The sequence below is a fragment of the Olea europaea genome, chromosome 12 (genome assembly GCF_002742605.1).
Source record: "Olea europaea var. sylvestris chromosome 12, O_europaea_v1, whole genome shotgun sequence".
Taxonomy (NCBI): domain Eukaryota; kingdom Viridiplantae; phylum Streptophyta; class Magnoliopsida; order Lamiales; family Oleaceae; genus Olea; species Olea europaea.
The window spans coordinates 21,571,410-21,589,201 of NC_036248.1; the positions used below are offsets into that span (position 1 = coordinate 21,571,410).

The 17,792-nt window shown below is 36.2% G+C and overlaps 2 protein-coding genes across 2 annotated transcripts; both read right to left on the bottom strand.

Moving 5' to 3' along the window:
• Nucleotides 1-1,484: 1,484 nt before the first annotated feature.
• Nucleotides 1,485-5,153, bottom strand: LOC111406765. Its single transcript, XM_023036143.1, has 8 exons — nucleotides 5,004-5,153; nucleotides 3,248-4,087; nucleotides 3,102-3,159; nucleotides 2,809-2,993; nucleotides 2,317-2,646; nucleotides 2,001-2,213; nucleotides 1,711-1,907; nucleotides 1,485-1,614 (listed from the first exon to the last, which is right to left on the bottom strand). The coding sequence occupies exons 1-8, from the start codon at nucleotides 5,151-5,153 to the stop codon at nucleotides 1,485-1,487; spliced, it is 2,103 nt and encodes a 700-aa protein (XP_022891911.1).
• A 1,265-nt stretch (nucleotides 5,154-6,418) lies between these two features.
• On the bottom strand, nucleotides 6,419-17,588 carry LOC111406766 (probable serine/threonine protein kinase IRE). The gene is made up of 13 exons (XM_023036144.1): nucleotides 17,213-17,588; nucleotides 16,659-16,726; nucleotides 16,358-16,534; nucleotides 14,919-16,217; nucleotides 13,984-14,042; nucleotides 10,383-10,605; nucleotides 10,220-10,263; nucleotides 9,195-9,401; nucleotides 8,750-8,801; nucleotides 8,605-8,661; nucleotides 8,349-8,516; nucleotides 7,808-7,888; nucleotides 6,419-7,078 (listed from the first exon to the last, which is right to left on the bottom strand). The coding sequence occupies exons 1-13, from the start codon at nucleotides 17,541-17,543 to the stop codon at nucleotides 6,989-6,991; spliced, it is 2,856 nt and encodes a 951-aa protein (XP_022891912.1). The 5' UTR covers nucleotides 17,544-17,588; the 3' UTR covers nucleotides 6,419-6,988.
• Between the last annotated feature and the right edge of the window lie 204 nt (nucleotides 17,589-17,792).

The following is a 17,792-nucleotide window of genomic DNA, read 5'->3' on the forward strand; positions in this document are numbered from 1 at the left end:
CTGTTCTTGACATGTGCCATGGCAAACAAAAACTGTGACCAAAATCACAACCAAATCAGTGGCCAGGTATGTGACCTGTTATTTACTATGTGACTTGCTATTAACATATGTAATGACAAACTGAAACGCCGACCAAAAGCAATACTAAATCTGTGACATGGTCCTGTGACCTAATGTTTAAGGTACAGTTCGACCCGTGACCTGATCTTTGCATCATATATTATGTGTACTAAAATCCGTAACTTGCTATGTATATCGCATGTGACCTGTTATCGACATATGTCATGCCAAAGTAACTCCCACCAAATGAGAGTTTAAATCTGTGACCTGGTATTGTTGATATGTAAACTAATTTACACACGACATTAAAAAATAAATCATATACCAAAAGCACAACTGTGTATCCATGTATTGCAACAACATATTAACAAATGAAGGTTGGGGCACCCATGTATTGCAAAAGTATATTCACATCCACATGACAGTATTGAGTACAAACACCTCCATTGCTTGAAAGAATTATAAAAGGCTACCAATTGAAGCATAAAATTCATTTACAAATGTTTTCATATTTGTCATTCTATTACAATCCCCTCCCCTTTAAAAGCCTGCCTCGCCTTCTTCACGTAAGGTTCTCGGTGTTTGTAGAGTAGTGAGGCGATATCAATTCTACATTTTGCAGCATCGAACTTATGGGGAATAGCACATCTGCCATCACGGAGGATATACAATGCGTACAATATCACGAACACCCCGCAGTCATGACTGTAAAAGCACACATTATAGTATGTTAGGAATTAATTAATTTACAAGTTATACTGCTGTAGTTGGTCACATACTTACCCATTCGTCTGCTGAGGCAGGGTACTGTCAATGGTCACCTTCATTTGCTTGCACTCAGATTCGTTGTAATCGGGATCTTTTTTGGAAATTCCCAACGCTTTCATAAGAGCAGGCAATACCTTCACATAGGGTTCAATACCTTCCAGCACATTCCAATCACGATATGTTTTTCCAGCTGAATTGAACAGCATCAAAGTATGGCTTCTAAATTCTACTAGACCTAACATCCAGTGAGCTTTGTTCGTGGGCAGGAGTGGTATGAACACATAGTCTACATCGGCCCAAGATGTGCTTAGGGATATCAAGCGACCTGTGACAGCCTTAATCATGCTGCTCTCCGACAACAGAACTTGAGGGTCTTTTTGGAAAGCGGGAAATATGTCTTTTATCTGTTTCTGGAACCACGAGTCCATCGTTGTACCTCTTAACTTTACTTTCCCAAATTTTGCTACCTGGCGAATATAGTAGAAGCATGCATCCATGTGTTGTTTGAACATGAAGGACACAGTTAGGTACAACATTAAAAAGTTATGACTCTATGACAGTGGGCTGCTCAGCAGTATGTACATAGTGTTGTATGAGGTTCTTAATATTGTGTGACTGGTTAATAAGGAAATGTGTAGTGAACAGATAGATAAGCGTTACCATTCCGAGCCGCTTAAAGACGTTTCTGCATTTATCAGCTGATAGAACCATGTCTTGTGACCGACAGGGTATAAGCCAATACTAAAGGCCGGTTTGATTTGGTCATCTTGCTCATTAAACTTTTTTCTGTTGCCAAAAGTTGACTGTCAAAATACTGTAACTGTGTGACCAGTGTATTTGAAAATATAAGAAACATGTACATGCCTGTTTTTGGGTTTGTACCCTCTCTGAAACCTACCCAAGAATGCTGATTTATCAGCTTCATCAACATGATCTTTATAATTTCCAAATACAATAACATTACCGTCATGCCGCAGTACCTTTCCTTCCCTGACAACAAATGGGGACCGCAGTATCCTCGCAGGCGTTGAAGCCCGCTTAACTGGTAATGCAGATGCCGGTTCTGTAGTTGGTGATCCCTGTGACTTGTAAAGATCACATTTAGTTTACATAAATTCGATGAAAACGTTGTGTGACTAGCATATTACACTAAAAAATAATAATTTGACTACCTCTTCGTCAACATTTTGGGATGCTGTGATCACATCAGATATGATAGCATCTACCTGCTTTTGAATTTCTGAAGACTCCAAATCATCCGGTTGTGTGTATTCAATACCCAGGTCAAATGATGGCGGTTCAAGACTACTTGGAAAGGTAACATCTTCAGTTGGGTCGACCTTCCCCTTCCCTTTCCTGTCGACAACAGGTTGCAGTTTTTCCACCTGTATGTGAAATTGGAGAATTTCAAACATAAAATCTGTAACTATGTTCAGTGATAGATAGATTGAACATATCATAGATAGATTGAACATATCATGTACCTACCTCGTCGATCTTCTCGAATCCTTCGACAGCAGCTTCCGTGTCTTCATATTCATTAACTGGACAACCTTTCCTATCATTGAATCGCCTTAATATCTCATCCATGGAGCTTGAGATCATTGCAGTCACGGATTCAGACAGGAATTGCATGTTCGTCCTAATCTCGATCATGTCATGTTTTAACTGTCCTTGTATTAGGATGATTTCAGACATCTTTTTTGCCTGATCAGAGTTGAGGCTCGACATCTGTGACTTGATGGCGTCCATCTCCACGGTTAATACTTTATTCTGTGACTTAAGTTCTGAAAGTTGCGCATTCAAATCGTGAAGCACCTGTAAACATGATTAAGATAAAATAGTTAAATGTGACCTTATAAAAGATGTCTGTGACCACGAGAATTGAACTGTGACCAGCACTAAGTGAACTGTGACTAGTACTATGTGAACTGTGACCACAATTTACAAACAATTGAACAGAAATAAAAATAATCTTACAGCACTCGCTTGGATCCCATGATGTTGTTCTTCATTTGGAGAAAGTGGGGGACCTGAAGGGCCTTCATCAGCACGGGGTGTTTCTTGATGGGATAGCCCCTCACATCGTCGTGGAGGATCCACAAAATCGTCATCATCATTTGTAATGTGAGCCTTTCTAACACCAGTGTCCGTTACCAAAGGCACTGATTTCTCACTCATGTGTGAAGAATCAACAGACTTTCCCTTCCTGCTTTCCTTTCGACGGCTGCTCTGAGAAGACTCTGGTTGAATTATTTTGTTATGCTACATGCCATCCATGTATGGCATTGCCATTTCAGCTTCAGTAGGCTTCAGGTCACATATTTCAATCTGCATTGCATTACAGTAAAAGATTAGAGAACCAATATATTTACCACATATTCCACTATCAGAAGAATATGGATTACTGAAACATTACATTAGGCTTATTGAAGCAGCCTAGCTCCTCCAACTTAGATGTAGAAGGTTGCTCGTTTGCATTCCAGTTATTGATTCGAGGGTGCGTCCTCGATACCCTTGTGACAATAACTTCATCTAGGTCAGGGAAGGTTTTGTAGATCCATGCTTGAAAGGCTACCAACATACCTCGTAGCCTATAATGTGCGGTTTGTCGACTCAATGCATCTTTTAAAGAACTCAAAGTAATCTCAAACAGTAACTTTCCCCATGGAAAACTGTTCAGCGCGGGAAAATCCTCAACAAGTGTGAACAAGTAATGGTCAACCAATTTCTTATAATCTTTAGAAAATAAGTATGCAGTAATGAAGTACAGGATACCAATGAGTGCCACATCATGATTCGGGAGAGTTTCAACAAGATCCAGATCAGGCATTTGGCAAGCAGATATGAATGTGGACTTCACATCTTCATGTGTCACGATATCGACTTGGGAAAAGTACTTATTCTTAAGTTGTGACTGTCTATTTTCAAAAATGCCCGTGTCACTATCGCCAGAACATCTCAGCCCCGTGACTATGCAAAACTCAGATATAGAAAATCTAACATAACGCTCAGCAACTAAAAACCACAACTCCGTAGGATTAGGTTGTTGGACCTGCCGCAAGAGGAAGTAGTGAATTAATTGCGGTTGTACCACAATTTCATGGCAGTCGAGAAAATGGGCAAAGCATGTTCCCTTCATAATGAGCTTCTGTCGGTCAGATAATTTTGATTGGATACTTGAAAGTACACCCTTGCTGACTGATGTTGTAATCTTGCCTGGGAACCATCGTTCCTTCGGTATGATATATTGCCAATCCTGCACAAAATTGTTTAGAAAGACCCAATGTTCCATAAATGTAGGGAAATCACACACAATTAGATGTATGCAACTGTGTACTCTGGCTACAGATAGATTAACATTGTTGTATAACCAGAAATAATATGGTCACAGGCATGTGTAATGCTACAACAGAACTTAGTCACAGACGATTATCATAGTCACATGCCACGAGTATCATGTTCTATATACAACTGTATGAGGTCACGTAGGTCACATGCCATGACTATCATGTTCTATATTCTAATCATGATACAAAACAATTACTGGCATACATTTTGTTGTGCATTCAAGCCACAAACCATGTAAGCCACAGTCACATTTGACATATTAGTCAAATGTAGGCATCATTGTTCATAATGCGTACGGTCACAGATGTATAAATAAATACTGTCAACAATCAGGCCACATGCAACAATCAGTTGAGATGTCAACATTCAGGTCACACATTGAGATCTTGGTCACATATAGATAATGGCGAGGTCGCAGACAATTGATCAATTGACAAATGACGTACGTTCCTATGTACTTTGTTTGTGGTACTATATAAGCAACAGTCACAGTTTGACATCTTGTCTCATATGCAACAATCAGTTGAATCATTAGCAATGTCATTAGAGGCCACACATTCATAGCTCCCTTGGTCACACATCGACATCTAGGTCACATATTCATAATGACGAGGTCACAGACATAATTTTTGTTATGTAATTAAACGACATTTCGGGAGAAATCTAGGTCACACTCAATATTGGTACCAAGAACCCTAATCCAACGATTAGGGCCGATTAAATGAGGGGAAAATTACCTAAGACTTCAATGCTTCTAATCCATGAATTCTATCACCATGTTTGCCAATAAAAACATAATAACTAACAACTAAAATTATAATTACCTTTTTCGAGCGCATTTTCTTCGCGGTCAGAGATGCCGGTTGCTTATTAGGTGGTGTTTTTTTGGGGCTAACCACGGATTTCCTCTTGCTTCTACGTTCGGACGTATCTTCCACATTGATTACCAACTTCGCAGCCTTCGACTTCTCCATTTCAGATATCCACAGAGATTTGGGTGAAAACGGCGGAGAGTATTATTCACTGCTTGATGCGGCCGGATGTGGCTTGTATTCTAAGTTGCCAGAAGTGAGATCAATGAGCGGTGTAGACGATTGAGAGAGTGGGAGATAGATGAAAAAGCGAAATTCCGGCACACTTGAGAGGAACCGTGTAGAGGATTGAGAGATTGGGAGCAAGAGAGTGAGAGATATATGAAATGGTTTATTATGGAAGTTATTATTATTACAATTCAAATTGCGATAATTAAGGGAACACAGCAGTTGCAATACATATCGTTGGAAAACTAAATTATAATTTTATATTTAAATATATAATAATTAAATTAAAACTTGAGATTTGCATAAACAATTTCGGTGGCTGAATCTTGCACAGTGATCTCCAAATGTCGGGAATTCTATAATTTCCACTTTTCAAAATATAAAAGACGAAGATACTCTTAAAATGGCCCAAACGCCAAACAGTGGGCCCAAATGCATGGCCGTATGGAGACTACCATGCGAGCAGCGAAGCTCACTATTTCCAACTAGGTTCGCCCCAAAAAATCATGAAAATAATCCCTAACCTTGATTCTAACAATATATCTACCTCAAGCCATGCATTAAAAGCATAAATTGATAGATTTTATCAAGATTGAATCTAAAAATCAAAGTATGTTCATTCAATCGTAAAATCATAAAATTTAAACAATGAAAACAAAAACTAACTTTGATTAAATGTGTAGAAGATGACAATGATGGTGAATAGTGTTGAAGTCGATTTTGTCGGTAAGATTATTTTTTCCCTTTTTTCTGAATTTTTTTCACTCTTTTTTCCTTCCTTTGAAAATGCACTTCTTACCTGTTTTATAGGAGTTTTTTGAAAAGGCGGATGTTACCTTTGATTCATTGCTACGTTTTATGGATGAATTTTCCATTTTAGTTGACTTTTTCCATTTTAGTTGACTTCAAAGAATTGTGACAGGAGTCGTTCTTCTTTCTCTAAAAGTTTTGCTACAATATTCCTTTAACAGTTCATTGGTGTCTTGACATGCTAAATAATTTCTTGTCAACACAAATTGTTTTCAATTCTTGTGACTATCTAATAAGTTTCACTTTTTGAAAAGGCAATGTTACCTTTTAATCGGAAATAAGGCCTTGTTTAATTGCAAATGTAGAAAAAGCAAATCAATTCTGTGTGAATTGAAAAAGAAAAACCCAACAAAATCATAGGAATACATTTTCCACTCAATGTACCTTGAAATTCGAACTCCATTTTCACTTTCGTATCAAATGGCTAAACTAGAAAACGAAATTTTCGGATGTGATATTTTCCATGGAATTAAAGCCAATCAAAGGGACCTTAATATAATTTCTAGTAATCGAGGAAAGATACTTGAAATAAATTGATACAAAGAAATATTGGTTTAGAACCTGCCCAAGGGTTTGCAGGCGTCCATTGTCAATTTCCTGTAGAAATAACGAACCCATGTTATTTAGACAAATGAGACAATCTACACCTTCTATACAAAACCAGTCTCGTTTGCAATAAATTTAAGAATATTATAAGTTAAATAAACCTTTCCATTTTTGCTATATTGGTAATTCGTTTAGGACAAAAGAAAAAGGGAAGAAAATGCATATGAAAAGCTGGGTATACATATTCTATGCATCTGTCATTCTTCTTCTGATATGCTTAGAGGATCATTTCTATCACCAGCTTTTATGGTCGACTCTTCGTCTTTGGACCTCGGAACCGGTTACTATTGCGTCAGCAGAGCACATTGGCACATCTGAAATTATGATAGGAATGGTTGGAAGCAATGTTGTTGTCATGGAACGGATGGTTTTGTAGACTCTGCTAATTCTTTAGCACTCCTTGTAACCAAGTCATAATTGATAGAAGCCAGCTGAGACAAGTTCTGATGACAAAAGGAAGTAAATGAGGATCTTCTTCTCATTTAATAATACCATTGATCACCAAACTTTTTCTGACCCAGATTAATCAGTGAACGTTCATTCTTGTTTCAGTTTATCTACCCCTTTTGCTGAATAAACGAAAAAGTTGGTGCCGCTAAAATATCAGTGCATTGTTTTTGTCATCCAACTGGGCAAAAACATGTATTGTTGGACGATAAAAACAAGAGTAATGTTATTAATAGAGAAAACATCCGGTAATCGCCCTATATGGCATACATGTGTCGCTTTGTTATTGTATGTTACATAAAACGACTACCGATAGTCTTCACTATGAATAACATTATTTAAAAAACGATGCAGTAACGGCTTTTCTTTGCCAAATCATACTTTCCATAGTCATTTCATTATTTCATTTAATTCAAAACAGGGGGATAGACAAACACAAATNGGCTTTTCTTTGCCAAATCATACTTTCCATAGTCATTTCATTATTTCATTTAATTCAAAACAGGGGGATAGACAAACACAAATAAAAATGAAATTTCACTAATAGATTTGGAAATAAAAAATATACAGTGATCAAAGTAAAACAATGCTATAATTTGGACAAGTGGTGGTTTTTTAACCAAAAAACCATATTCTGGCAAATTATTGCACTTCCATTATTCATTTGGAAGGGACGGTGTGACAAAATTGAATGATCCTCAAGTGTTTACACTTGAGATTCTCACCTTAAATGAGAAATTACTGAATGAGTACGTCGTGTTATGGGCAGGAGGACCAAATTCTGTCAAATTCCCACATTCATCCCCCTGTTTTCATTGCAAACAATGGAACTTGATCAGTAATAACACTAAAAGTACGAAAGCAATGGAGATAGGCCACATTTCGCCCACACTTTAGGTCATTTAAAACTGATTATGATTATACAGATCTTCCATGATTATACTTCAAAATGAATCAGTTCTTAAAGCAACTAGAAATTTGTACTATAATGAAAAGTTGATGTATCAGTTTTATTAAAACAGACTTAATTTTTTTTTTTAATCAGCAGATAATGAGTGACTGGACCATTGACATCGAAATTGGAAGCAAAATGATATCATCAAACTCAAAAGCCTACTACACGTTAAACATAGTCATCCCATACATTCAGCAAGGGAGATTGTTGATTCAGGTCCTAAATACGTCTATGATAATAAAGTTAAAATTCTGATTCTGACTCAAACACTGAAATGTTTAGTAGAATAAAATGCAATAACACGTGCTTACTTCTTCGTCCAGCATGTTGCTGTACGAGCTGCTGCATGAGGCACTGCCTGTCTCAGTCATGTCATCAAAATCACTACCTCCATGAACATTTCCCTCTTCTGGATCCCAAATGTACCGGCTCATAAAATAACTAGTGTCTTGTGCATCAGCTGATGGTATGAATGATGCCTGCGGGAAATTGGAGAACTTTAGTAAATGTTCTAAATTCATCGTGTCTGTGTGTGGAAGGTGAGTATGGGGAAGAAGTAGATGAAACCTTCTGCCTTGCAAGAGTGTCCCAGTTAATATCCTTAAAAAAATGATGTCGTTTCACCTGAGAGAGAACGGGATAACATTTAGCATCCTGATATATAATCACAATCTTGGAACCTTGTTTTAATCGAGTGTGGCATAATTGTTACCTCTCCAGCCCCAGTTGCACCCAATCTTTGAACTGGATTTTCAATCAGCAACCTGAAAGACAGCAGAAATATTCGTTCAAGTTCACTCAAGTTAGCAAGATCAATTACTGTTCCGAATAAACACCTGCTGTAATTATGCTTCTACACAAATAAAAGCATGAAATTTAGTGTCTTAGGCTCTTAACAGCACTACCATGGGTAAAAAGATTGCCAAAAGATTGTAAGCAACAAGTAGAAATGTTTCAGAATGGGTGCTTTTAGATTTCACCACTAGAGATAAGGATGGTCAGTTTCACCCTCACACCCTGCAGAGGAGTCGACTCTCACATGTACGCATGTTTGCACCATCCATAATTCAAACTAACACCATCGTTTTGGTACAATGACAACCTTAAGTTGATGGTACCAAATAAAAAGGTGTACGAATTCCTTTTCCTAAACTTACTTTTCAATCAAATCATAAGCTTCATGGCTAATTTCCTCAGGTACCTTGGGCCAGGGAATGTTTCTATTCATGATATTATCAAAAATTTGCTGCATTGAAAGCCATGTGATCTGTAAGTCCGCATAAAAGTATACAGACAGCAAAATTAAAGCAATAACTATTTCATCTTTATAAAAGTTATCAACATTAAGAGAAGCAAAAAATTGTCTCATATTGCAATTAAAATGAGATTAGACTTGCAAATGATAGATCCCAAAGTACATTTGAAATATTGAAATAATAAACTATTTGGGAAAATTATCTCTGTTTCTAGGAAAATTAGGTAGAGGACAACCCATATAAGCATCTTAATCTGTACAACAAAATATTTTAATGGATGACTTCTGGATATCTTACTAAAACAAATTTCTCTTCTGAGGTTTTAAATTGTTAAACCTGTAATCTGCAGATTGGATCAACTACTGTAAGAGTTAAGACTGGCAACTCTTACTGCACCCTTATAATGTTATAATGTTGAACCCTTATAATGGCAGTACAGGACAAGTAATGAATGGATTCTTAAGTTCCCTAAAGTTAAATATAAAAGTAGCTAGATTGGACGATTTCAACGGGCTGAAGAAAATGACAAATGTGAGGGCTAACTCAAAGCTGTTGAATTATAGCCATTCAGGTACTGAAAAGAACTCCTAGATGCCCCTGCCAGTTTTGCAGATTTACACAAAATTTTTGGCCCTTACAATCACGAACTCTGGACCTAGTTCCTAAAAGTTAATGACCTCATCAATNCAATGTAGAGATTCTTTAAAAGAAAATATTTCGTAGAAAATTTGATGCGGAGATATCGAATAAAATGGATTTTGATGTTGCACAGCTTACTACATATCCTAGATTAAGGATGAAGATGATTACTTATTAGTGTTGTCACTATATTATTTTTAGCATTGTCGTAATATCGTTAAATCCATAACCGAAAAGTCCGACCTTGATTAAATTTTGCTCACACTGGACAAAATTCCTGGCTCTACCCCTGCTTGCGGATCGTTGTGTTCATGTTCATTGAAATCTGGACCTATTCTTCGTCAGGTAACTGAATTTGATATTGAAACATGCGGGACAAATCTGACACTGCTTCCTTCGATGTAGGATTCGTTGAGCTATTGACGACACTTGATTCTTTGCTCGATTCACCTTCTCAAACCTACTCCCAAAAATCGTATTTCCGAATGCAGCATTTGAATAGTTTTCCTTTGTTATCAGTGTCTCTCTCTCCACCTCAAAAGCACTTATGAAATCCACTTTTGCAGAACAGGCACTGGTGCTTACTCCGACATTCATCAAAGAAGTGTCCCTTACCTCTACAACCATGACAAATTTCAGAATTCTTTTCTCCCATTCTACAATGGGAATCGACCTGCGAACAATTAATCCAATATCAATTTTAAGCACCAAACAAACACAAGAAACAACCTCAACATTGCAAATTACCAACCTAAACAAATCGGTGAGCAACATTTTTATTTCTCTTTCAAATAGCCTCTATGACAAACAAGCTTTTTGCCACGTGTTTTCTATAACGTGATTTTGTACCGCAAGTGTACAGTATTAAGTTTTGTAATATAGTAAATGAGTTAACAATATCGAACCCACAGGAATTATAATTCAATTTTTACTAAGTATTATAATTATATAGCTTCTGCTTTATCAAGATGAATGAATTTTTAGAATCAATGTTTCTAAACTAAATTAAAATGATGAATGTGGTGACAAATTCAACAAATAAATACAAGTTATAAGAATAATCAAGATAAGAAAGCCTAGAGTTGTGATTTCACCTTACTATCAAATATGAATTTCAAAAGTTTATTTATCTCTAATCAATTTTCCAGGTTTATAAGCAATAATTCAATTGTATTTCTATCCTCTCTCTCGAGTGTCGGCTAGAAAGATTCCTAGAAATTAATCCCAAAATCTCTATTCTAAATTAAAGTCAAAGAATTATTTAGATCATAGTTCTTAGATGGAACATATTTCAAAGAATTTAAACTTTCTCTCGAAATCCATAAATTCTAGGTTGTATTAATTTTATGATAGCGCCTAAATTTCTCTCTCTCTCGAGTGTCGAAATTGACTAGCATCTACTTATTCAATTAGTAGCCAATTAATTGAAAGCATTAAAATTATAATAAAAATAAACACATATGGAAAACCAAATAGAAAAAACTAAAATTAATCAATTCATATTCTCAAGTTGTGGTTACAATCAAACACATTGATGAATAACATAAAGAGGAAAAGAAAGAAAACCTCTTTTGAAGTTTTTAATTGGAATTCCCTTTATGTTCTTCATGCCTCCTTGCCCTTGATGAATTGTGTTGAATTGTCTTCAATTTTACCCCCCTTCAATTCTTGGAGAAAATAAGTCTTTTGAATAGTATTTATAGTATCTTGAAGTTCTTCAACAAATTATGATTGAGTTGGGCCCAAAAATAAAAACAAAAACAAAAAAAATCCTTTTCCCACATAGTCGGCTCTCAGTGCACAATATGGGCACGACAGGTGTCGCTTTTATTACTATTTTCAATGTGGTGGGCGCTGCGGCGCCCGTTTCAGGCTGCACTGCGCATCCTTCAATATTTTTATCATAACTTATTCATTTGACTTCCGATTTAGGCTATTCAAGATGCATTGGAAATCTAACTTAGTTTGCTTCAAACATAATTCTCTAGTTCAATCGTTTGCTCTGTCAAAAGTTGGTCTCAATATGAGATTAAACTCCGGAGCATAACTTTTTCGATTGGAAATTAATTTGTGATCATATTTTTACTAAATTTGATCCCTTTGACATCTTTCTTTATCCAATTGACTCATAGCACTCTCGGATCTTCATTTCAAGGATCAACACAACTTTTAATTATTTGTATTTTTGTCCCCGAACTTTGGATCCCTTACAATTTGACCATTTTCTCCAATTTTGCCAACTTTTGTTTATTTTCTTCAATTTCATCAACATATATCACAACAGTAAAACACACATTAAAATCTTCTTAAATACTCTCAAGGATAACAAAATAATCAATTAACTGACATAAATGTCATGAGTGTAGAGCGCTCATCAAATAACCCCAAACTTAATATTTTGCTTGTCCTCGAGTAAACACCAAACTAAAGAAAATAACGAATAAACACACACTCAATTAAAACCAACAAAATTACATAAGATAAATTCTGCTAGATATCTTGCATTCATAGCTCAAGATTGTAAACATAACATCAATTTCATGAATTACTTCAAAGTTTAATGTACAAGCTAAAGTCTCACCTCAATGCAAAACGGGTATGTGTGTGGAGAATTAAGTGCAACGCTGTACAATAATAAGTTGATTTAATTCCTGACTTTAAAAGTCAAATATTTCCTTACTTCACCCGTGAGATTCATGCATCCACAAACTTGTTTTCTTTTCACTTTTCAAGATGTATCATAGAGTTGATTTCCAATACTAACTTCTTACATCGCTCAAGTTTGGTCAGATTTTACTAATTGCAATTCAAAATATCAACAAATGAAGATTCTCCTTATTTTTGACTGCTTCAAATCCAAGAATCAACCAAGTTACTTAACCTCTTATCAAAAGCTTAATCCTTTCAAAAAAGTGTTTGGAGCTTAAACAAGACGTGTGATGTCCATATTTTTTTCAATATAAATTTATTCTTTAATCACCCTTTGTGCAAATGTCTCTCCATTAAGATTTCTAAATGATTTCTGTAGCGAGTTTTATGCCGATGACTCCCAAATCAGATGACTTTAGGGCAGCAGATTTTTAACTCTTGCAGACTTAATTACTTAAGTCATAAAGGCTATGAAGTGAAAATTCACAATGAGATTATTATGATTGTCCTTATTGGGATCTTTTTAGGGTAACTTCACAATAAGGAAGTTTTTTCCCTTTTATGAAGTGATTAGTGCAAAGCATTAAAATCATAACACAAATAAACACATATGAAAAATCTAATAGAAATAACTAAAATAAATCAATCCATATTCTCATGTTTTAGTTACAATCATACCCTAGATTAAATGTTTAGTTCATGATGGAATAATTAAATCTAAATATATTGATGAATAACATAAAGAGAAAAAGAAAGAAATACTCTTTTGAAACTTTTAATTGAAATTCCCCTTGATGTTCTCCATGCTTCCTTGCTTGATTCCTTGATGTTAGCCTCCTTGTCCTTGATAAATTGTGTGTTGAATTGTCTTGAATCTTGCCCCCTTCAAATGTTTGAGAAAATAGGTCTTTTGTATGGTATTTATAATATCTTGAAGTTCTTGGACGATTTATGGTTAAGTTGCATAAAAAAAAGTCTTAAAAATAAAATAGAAAATTCGTTTTCCGCTTTTAATGTTATTTTCAGCATGGTAGGCACTGCGGCGCCTGCTTTAGGTGGAAAGACTGTACTACGTATCATTCAGTATTTTTATCATAACTTCTTTGTTTTATGTCCGATTGAGGTGATTCAATATGCTTTGGAAAGCTAATTCAATTTGCTTTAGATGTAATTCTCCAGTTCGATCGTTTGCTCTGTCAAACGTGGGTCTCAATATGAGACTAAAACTACGGATCATAACTTTTTCGGTTAGAAATTGATTTGTGATCATATTTTTACTAAATTTGATTCCTTGACATCTTTCTTCATCCAATTGACTCATAGCACTCTCAGATCTTCATTTTGAGGTTCAACACAACTTTTATTTATTTGAATTTTAGTCCCCCAATTTTGGATCTCTTACAATTTGGCCATTCTCTCTAATTTTGTCAACTTTTGCTTATTTTCTTCAATTTCATCACCCTATATCACAACATCAAAATACACATTAAAACGTTCTAAAACACTTTCAAGAATAACAAAATAATGAATTAAATGGCATAAATATCATGAGTGTAGAGCACTTATCACTTTTTAAATCTATTTTAGAATTAATTGGTAGAATGGGTGTTTTTAAATACTTCTCTGTAAAATGGGTGTCTGCCAATCTAAACAAGATTTTCGAATGAAATGAACTAGAGTTGGTGATGCAAATGAAGTAAACTCATACAAAATTAGATTTGGTGCTCCAATGCAATTAATATTATCCAGTCAAATAATTGAACCTTACTCAGCGGCACAACCAGCCAAGATTTTTTTGTGGGATAAGAACTCTGGTGTTGAGTTTGCGATGGCCAAGGGATGAGGGCTCCGGTGTTGAGTTTGTAGCGACCAACAGCGAGAGGCAATCTTTAGGATTTTGCTGATTTTTAGAGTCCCGTAACTAGGAAGAGCGTTAGGAAGCACAAAAGTAAAAAGTTGGATGGTACATTTTTCATGAAAAATATTGATAGTTAAACGCACTCTTAATATAAACTTTCAAGAAAGCAGAATTGACGGGGTCAAAATGTCCAGGTAGAATGAAATATTTAAAACAAAGTAATGCTAGATATAAAAAATACTAAGAAGAAAGAGTAGGAGATACAATGAGTTCAGCAACACAGACTAGAACAATCTACTAGAATTCACTTGAAGAAAGCCAATTAAATGATGGAACACGTAAGATAATATAAAAAAATTCTCGGGACGGGAAAAGGTGATAATGAAATGAATATGGTAGAAAAAAATTCCATTCAGTAACCAAGAGTTCTATAGACAATTTTTCAAGTTGAAATTTTATGTAGTACAAAAAATCACTACCTGCTTATAACTTTCAAATTCAGATATGGTTTTCCGTCCCCTCAGCAGAAGCTCTATTTGGCTGGTCCGTGGGGTTACTAAAGGCGATCGAGGCGTCAACGGTGATGAGGCCTTCTTAAACTGATCAGGTATAGAGACACAATTTTCACATGATACGTAAGGACAACTGTGGAGATCATCCGTGGGAACAGAGTTATCAACCTCGCAAATGCTATGCAATTTGTCTTTAGAGCATCGGAAAGACAAGCTGTTATACTTTGGTGACAACGCATCCAACGCTTCTGGTGAACTGGCTACACACACTCTCGCCACTCCAGAACTTTCCAACCTAGTGCTTGTGCTTTTTGGTGTCCATGATTCAAGTATTCTTTCAAGGGTCTCCGCAACTCTTTCAATCCGTTCATTTATAGATAAACCTTTTAAATCACATCTATCTGCAATTGTACAAATTCTGGAGTGATGTTCAACATGAACTATTGGTATTTCAACTTCACATATACGGCATATCAATGAATCCCCGTATGTCATCTGGTGTTGATCCCAAACTCCCCATGTTACTTGATCTACCTTCAAAGAATCTTCTGAATGTTGTGGCTGATGGACTGGAGTATCAATTTTTTCCGCACTATCTATTTCTTCTTTTTGTTGCAATTTATCAGATTTATCCTTGGAAGGGGCACCATTAGGGTCGTGGAATTTCTGGTTTTTCTCAGCTGGAGATGGGAGTTTTTTCCAAGATGACATCTTATAACTTCCTGTGGATGAAGCAACACTCTTTGCAGTGCTAACCTCTTCAATTAAATCATCTTGTTTGACATTCGTATTGCTTTGGTCCTGTTCCTGGATTTTGTAAGTTTGTCTCTCATCACTTTCTTTCCAAACTTGTGACACCCCAAGAATACCTTGAGGGTACACACCAAGGTCACCAAGTTGGTGAGAAGGTAGAATGAGATTTTCATCATAACCACTCTCCTTCTGGAATTGAACAAGCCTAGTGCAGCGGCTGAGGATAAATAAGAGGCGTGTATGCCTTTGCTTGAGAGTTCCCATCGATAGCTCTTGACGACAGTCATCTAGATTCTGTACTATGCCTTCACAATTTAACCAAAATTCGTTGGATGACATCTCTGCACACTGCCTAGCTATAACTAACAAATCCTCCAAACCTTCTTTATATTCATGATTAGATCCTGAAGTCTTCTCAAGTATACTCACCAAATCTCCAGCAAAGACGCCCAAGTCAGAATTCACTGCTTCCTTTAATTTATCAAATTTTGACCGAATCATTAACATAATCTCCTGGCAAGAGTTGATAGTGGAAGTTAAATGCATAATTGAGAATGAGATACAAGTAGGAAATATACGAAAATCTGTGTGACAAAGCAAAATATTTGAGTTCATAAGCAGAAACACGAAGGTACAAGGTGTATCTTACATACCTCCGTGTGACCAACAGCACGAGATTTCCAAAATGGAAGTGGTCGGACACCTTTTGAATTGAGCTCGTGAGAGAAGCTCTTAATATCTGGTGCTCTGTCTTTACAACCACTTGTTAAACGCAGAATAGCCTGGAGACGTGGAGATTGCATTTCCTTGATAAAAGCTGCATGATAACCCTACAATAAGCACAGTGACATGAAGCTCAGCTACATAATTTATTCATCTAACTTAATATTATAGAAGAAACCTCCAAAACTTCTAATATAATAGAACAGCCATGAAGGGTTGGAGTGTGAATACCACTGACACCGAACGGTGGGGCGAAAGGATTCTCAAAGATTTTGATTGACTCCACTGGACCTTTTTACCTAAAAACAGTAACATGCCATTCAGATGCATATTTTGACTGAAATTTGAGCTTGGACTACTAAAGTTTACGGAATATTTTCCAAATAATTCAAAAGGAAAGCAAAAGGAAATTCAAATTCTTAGACCCCGTTTTTGTTACCTTTTTCCATGAAACAGTTGTCCTTAATAGTTAAATGATGCTTCTGCCCTCAGTGATTAAAATTTGACTTCTGTTTCTGGTTTTCTCATCTAGTATATGATAAAATTGTATAGAGGTTCTATTTACGATCACTGAATCTGCTAAAGTTATTCTTCATTCTACATTCTCTTCATGCTAAAAAAACACTACAGTCAGTAGGACAGATTTATTTATAGGATTTCAATTGTACAATCCAAATCAAACACTCATACTATGAACGGAGTCCACTGTCCACCATGTATATGCACATGCCCGCTTACATAAAATATTCATCAATACAGTAGAAATCAAATTGCGAAGAATTCACCTTGTTCAAAAGAAGTGACCGCAGATTCTTGAGAAGTGGAAGACAATTTAGCTCGCAAATTGCCTTTGTCTTTCCCTTGATTATTACTAGTCCCTATATTCACAAAATCAAGAGGCAAAGGAACCGACTGCATCCGGAGTTGATTCAGGCCAAGCATCGAGGGCTCAACAGTTAACGATTTCCCCCTCTCTGACTCATTCTTACCTAAATTAAGATTCTCCTCCTCTTCACCTCCATCAACATTCCCCCTGCGACGAACGGAAATTGGAGGAAGTTTCCGTAAAAAATCCTTGTGATCGGAGGTGGCTGGATTTTGTTTGGAGCTCGACATTGAGAATTCAATTTCATTTGACAAAGATATTCACAATTTGAAATGGGAGAGATGGAGTGGCGTGGTGTGGGTGGGCTGACCATGACATTTGGGATGCGAGATTTTCGCGGGAAAGTGGATTAAAACGTGCTTCCCATTATCTAATGTAGACGGGTCCGCTAGCTGACGGTCCGATCCGGTCCCGTTAACTATTTGGAAAAATAAAACTACCATTATTTCAAAAAAATATTCTCAAAATTATTTTCAACC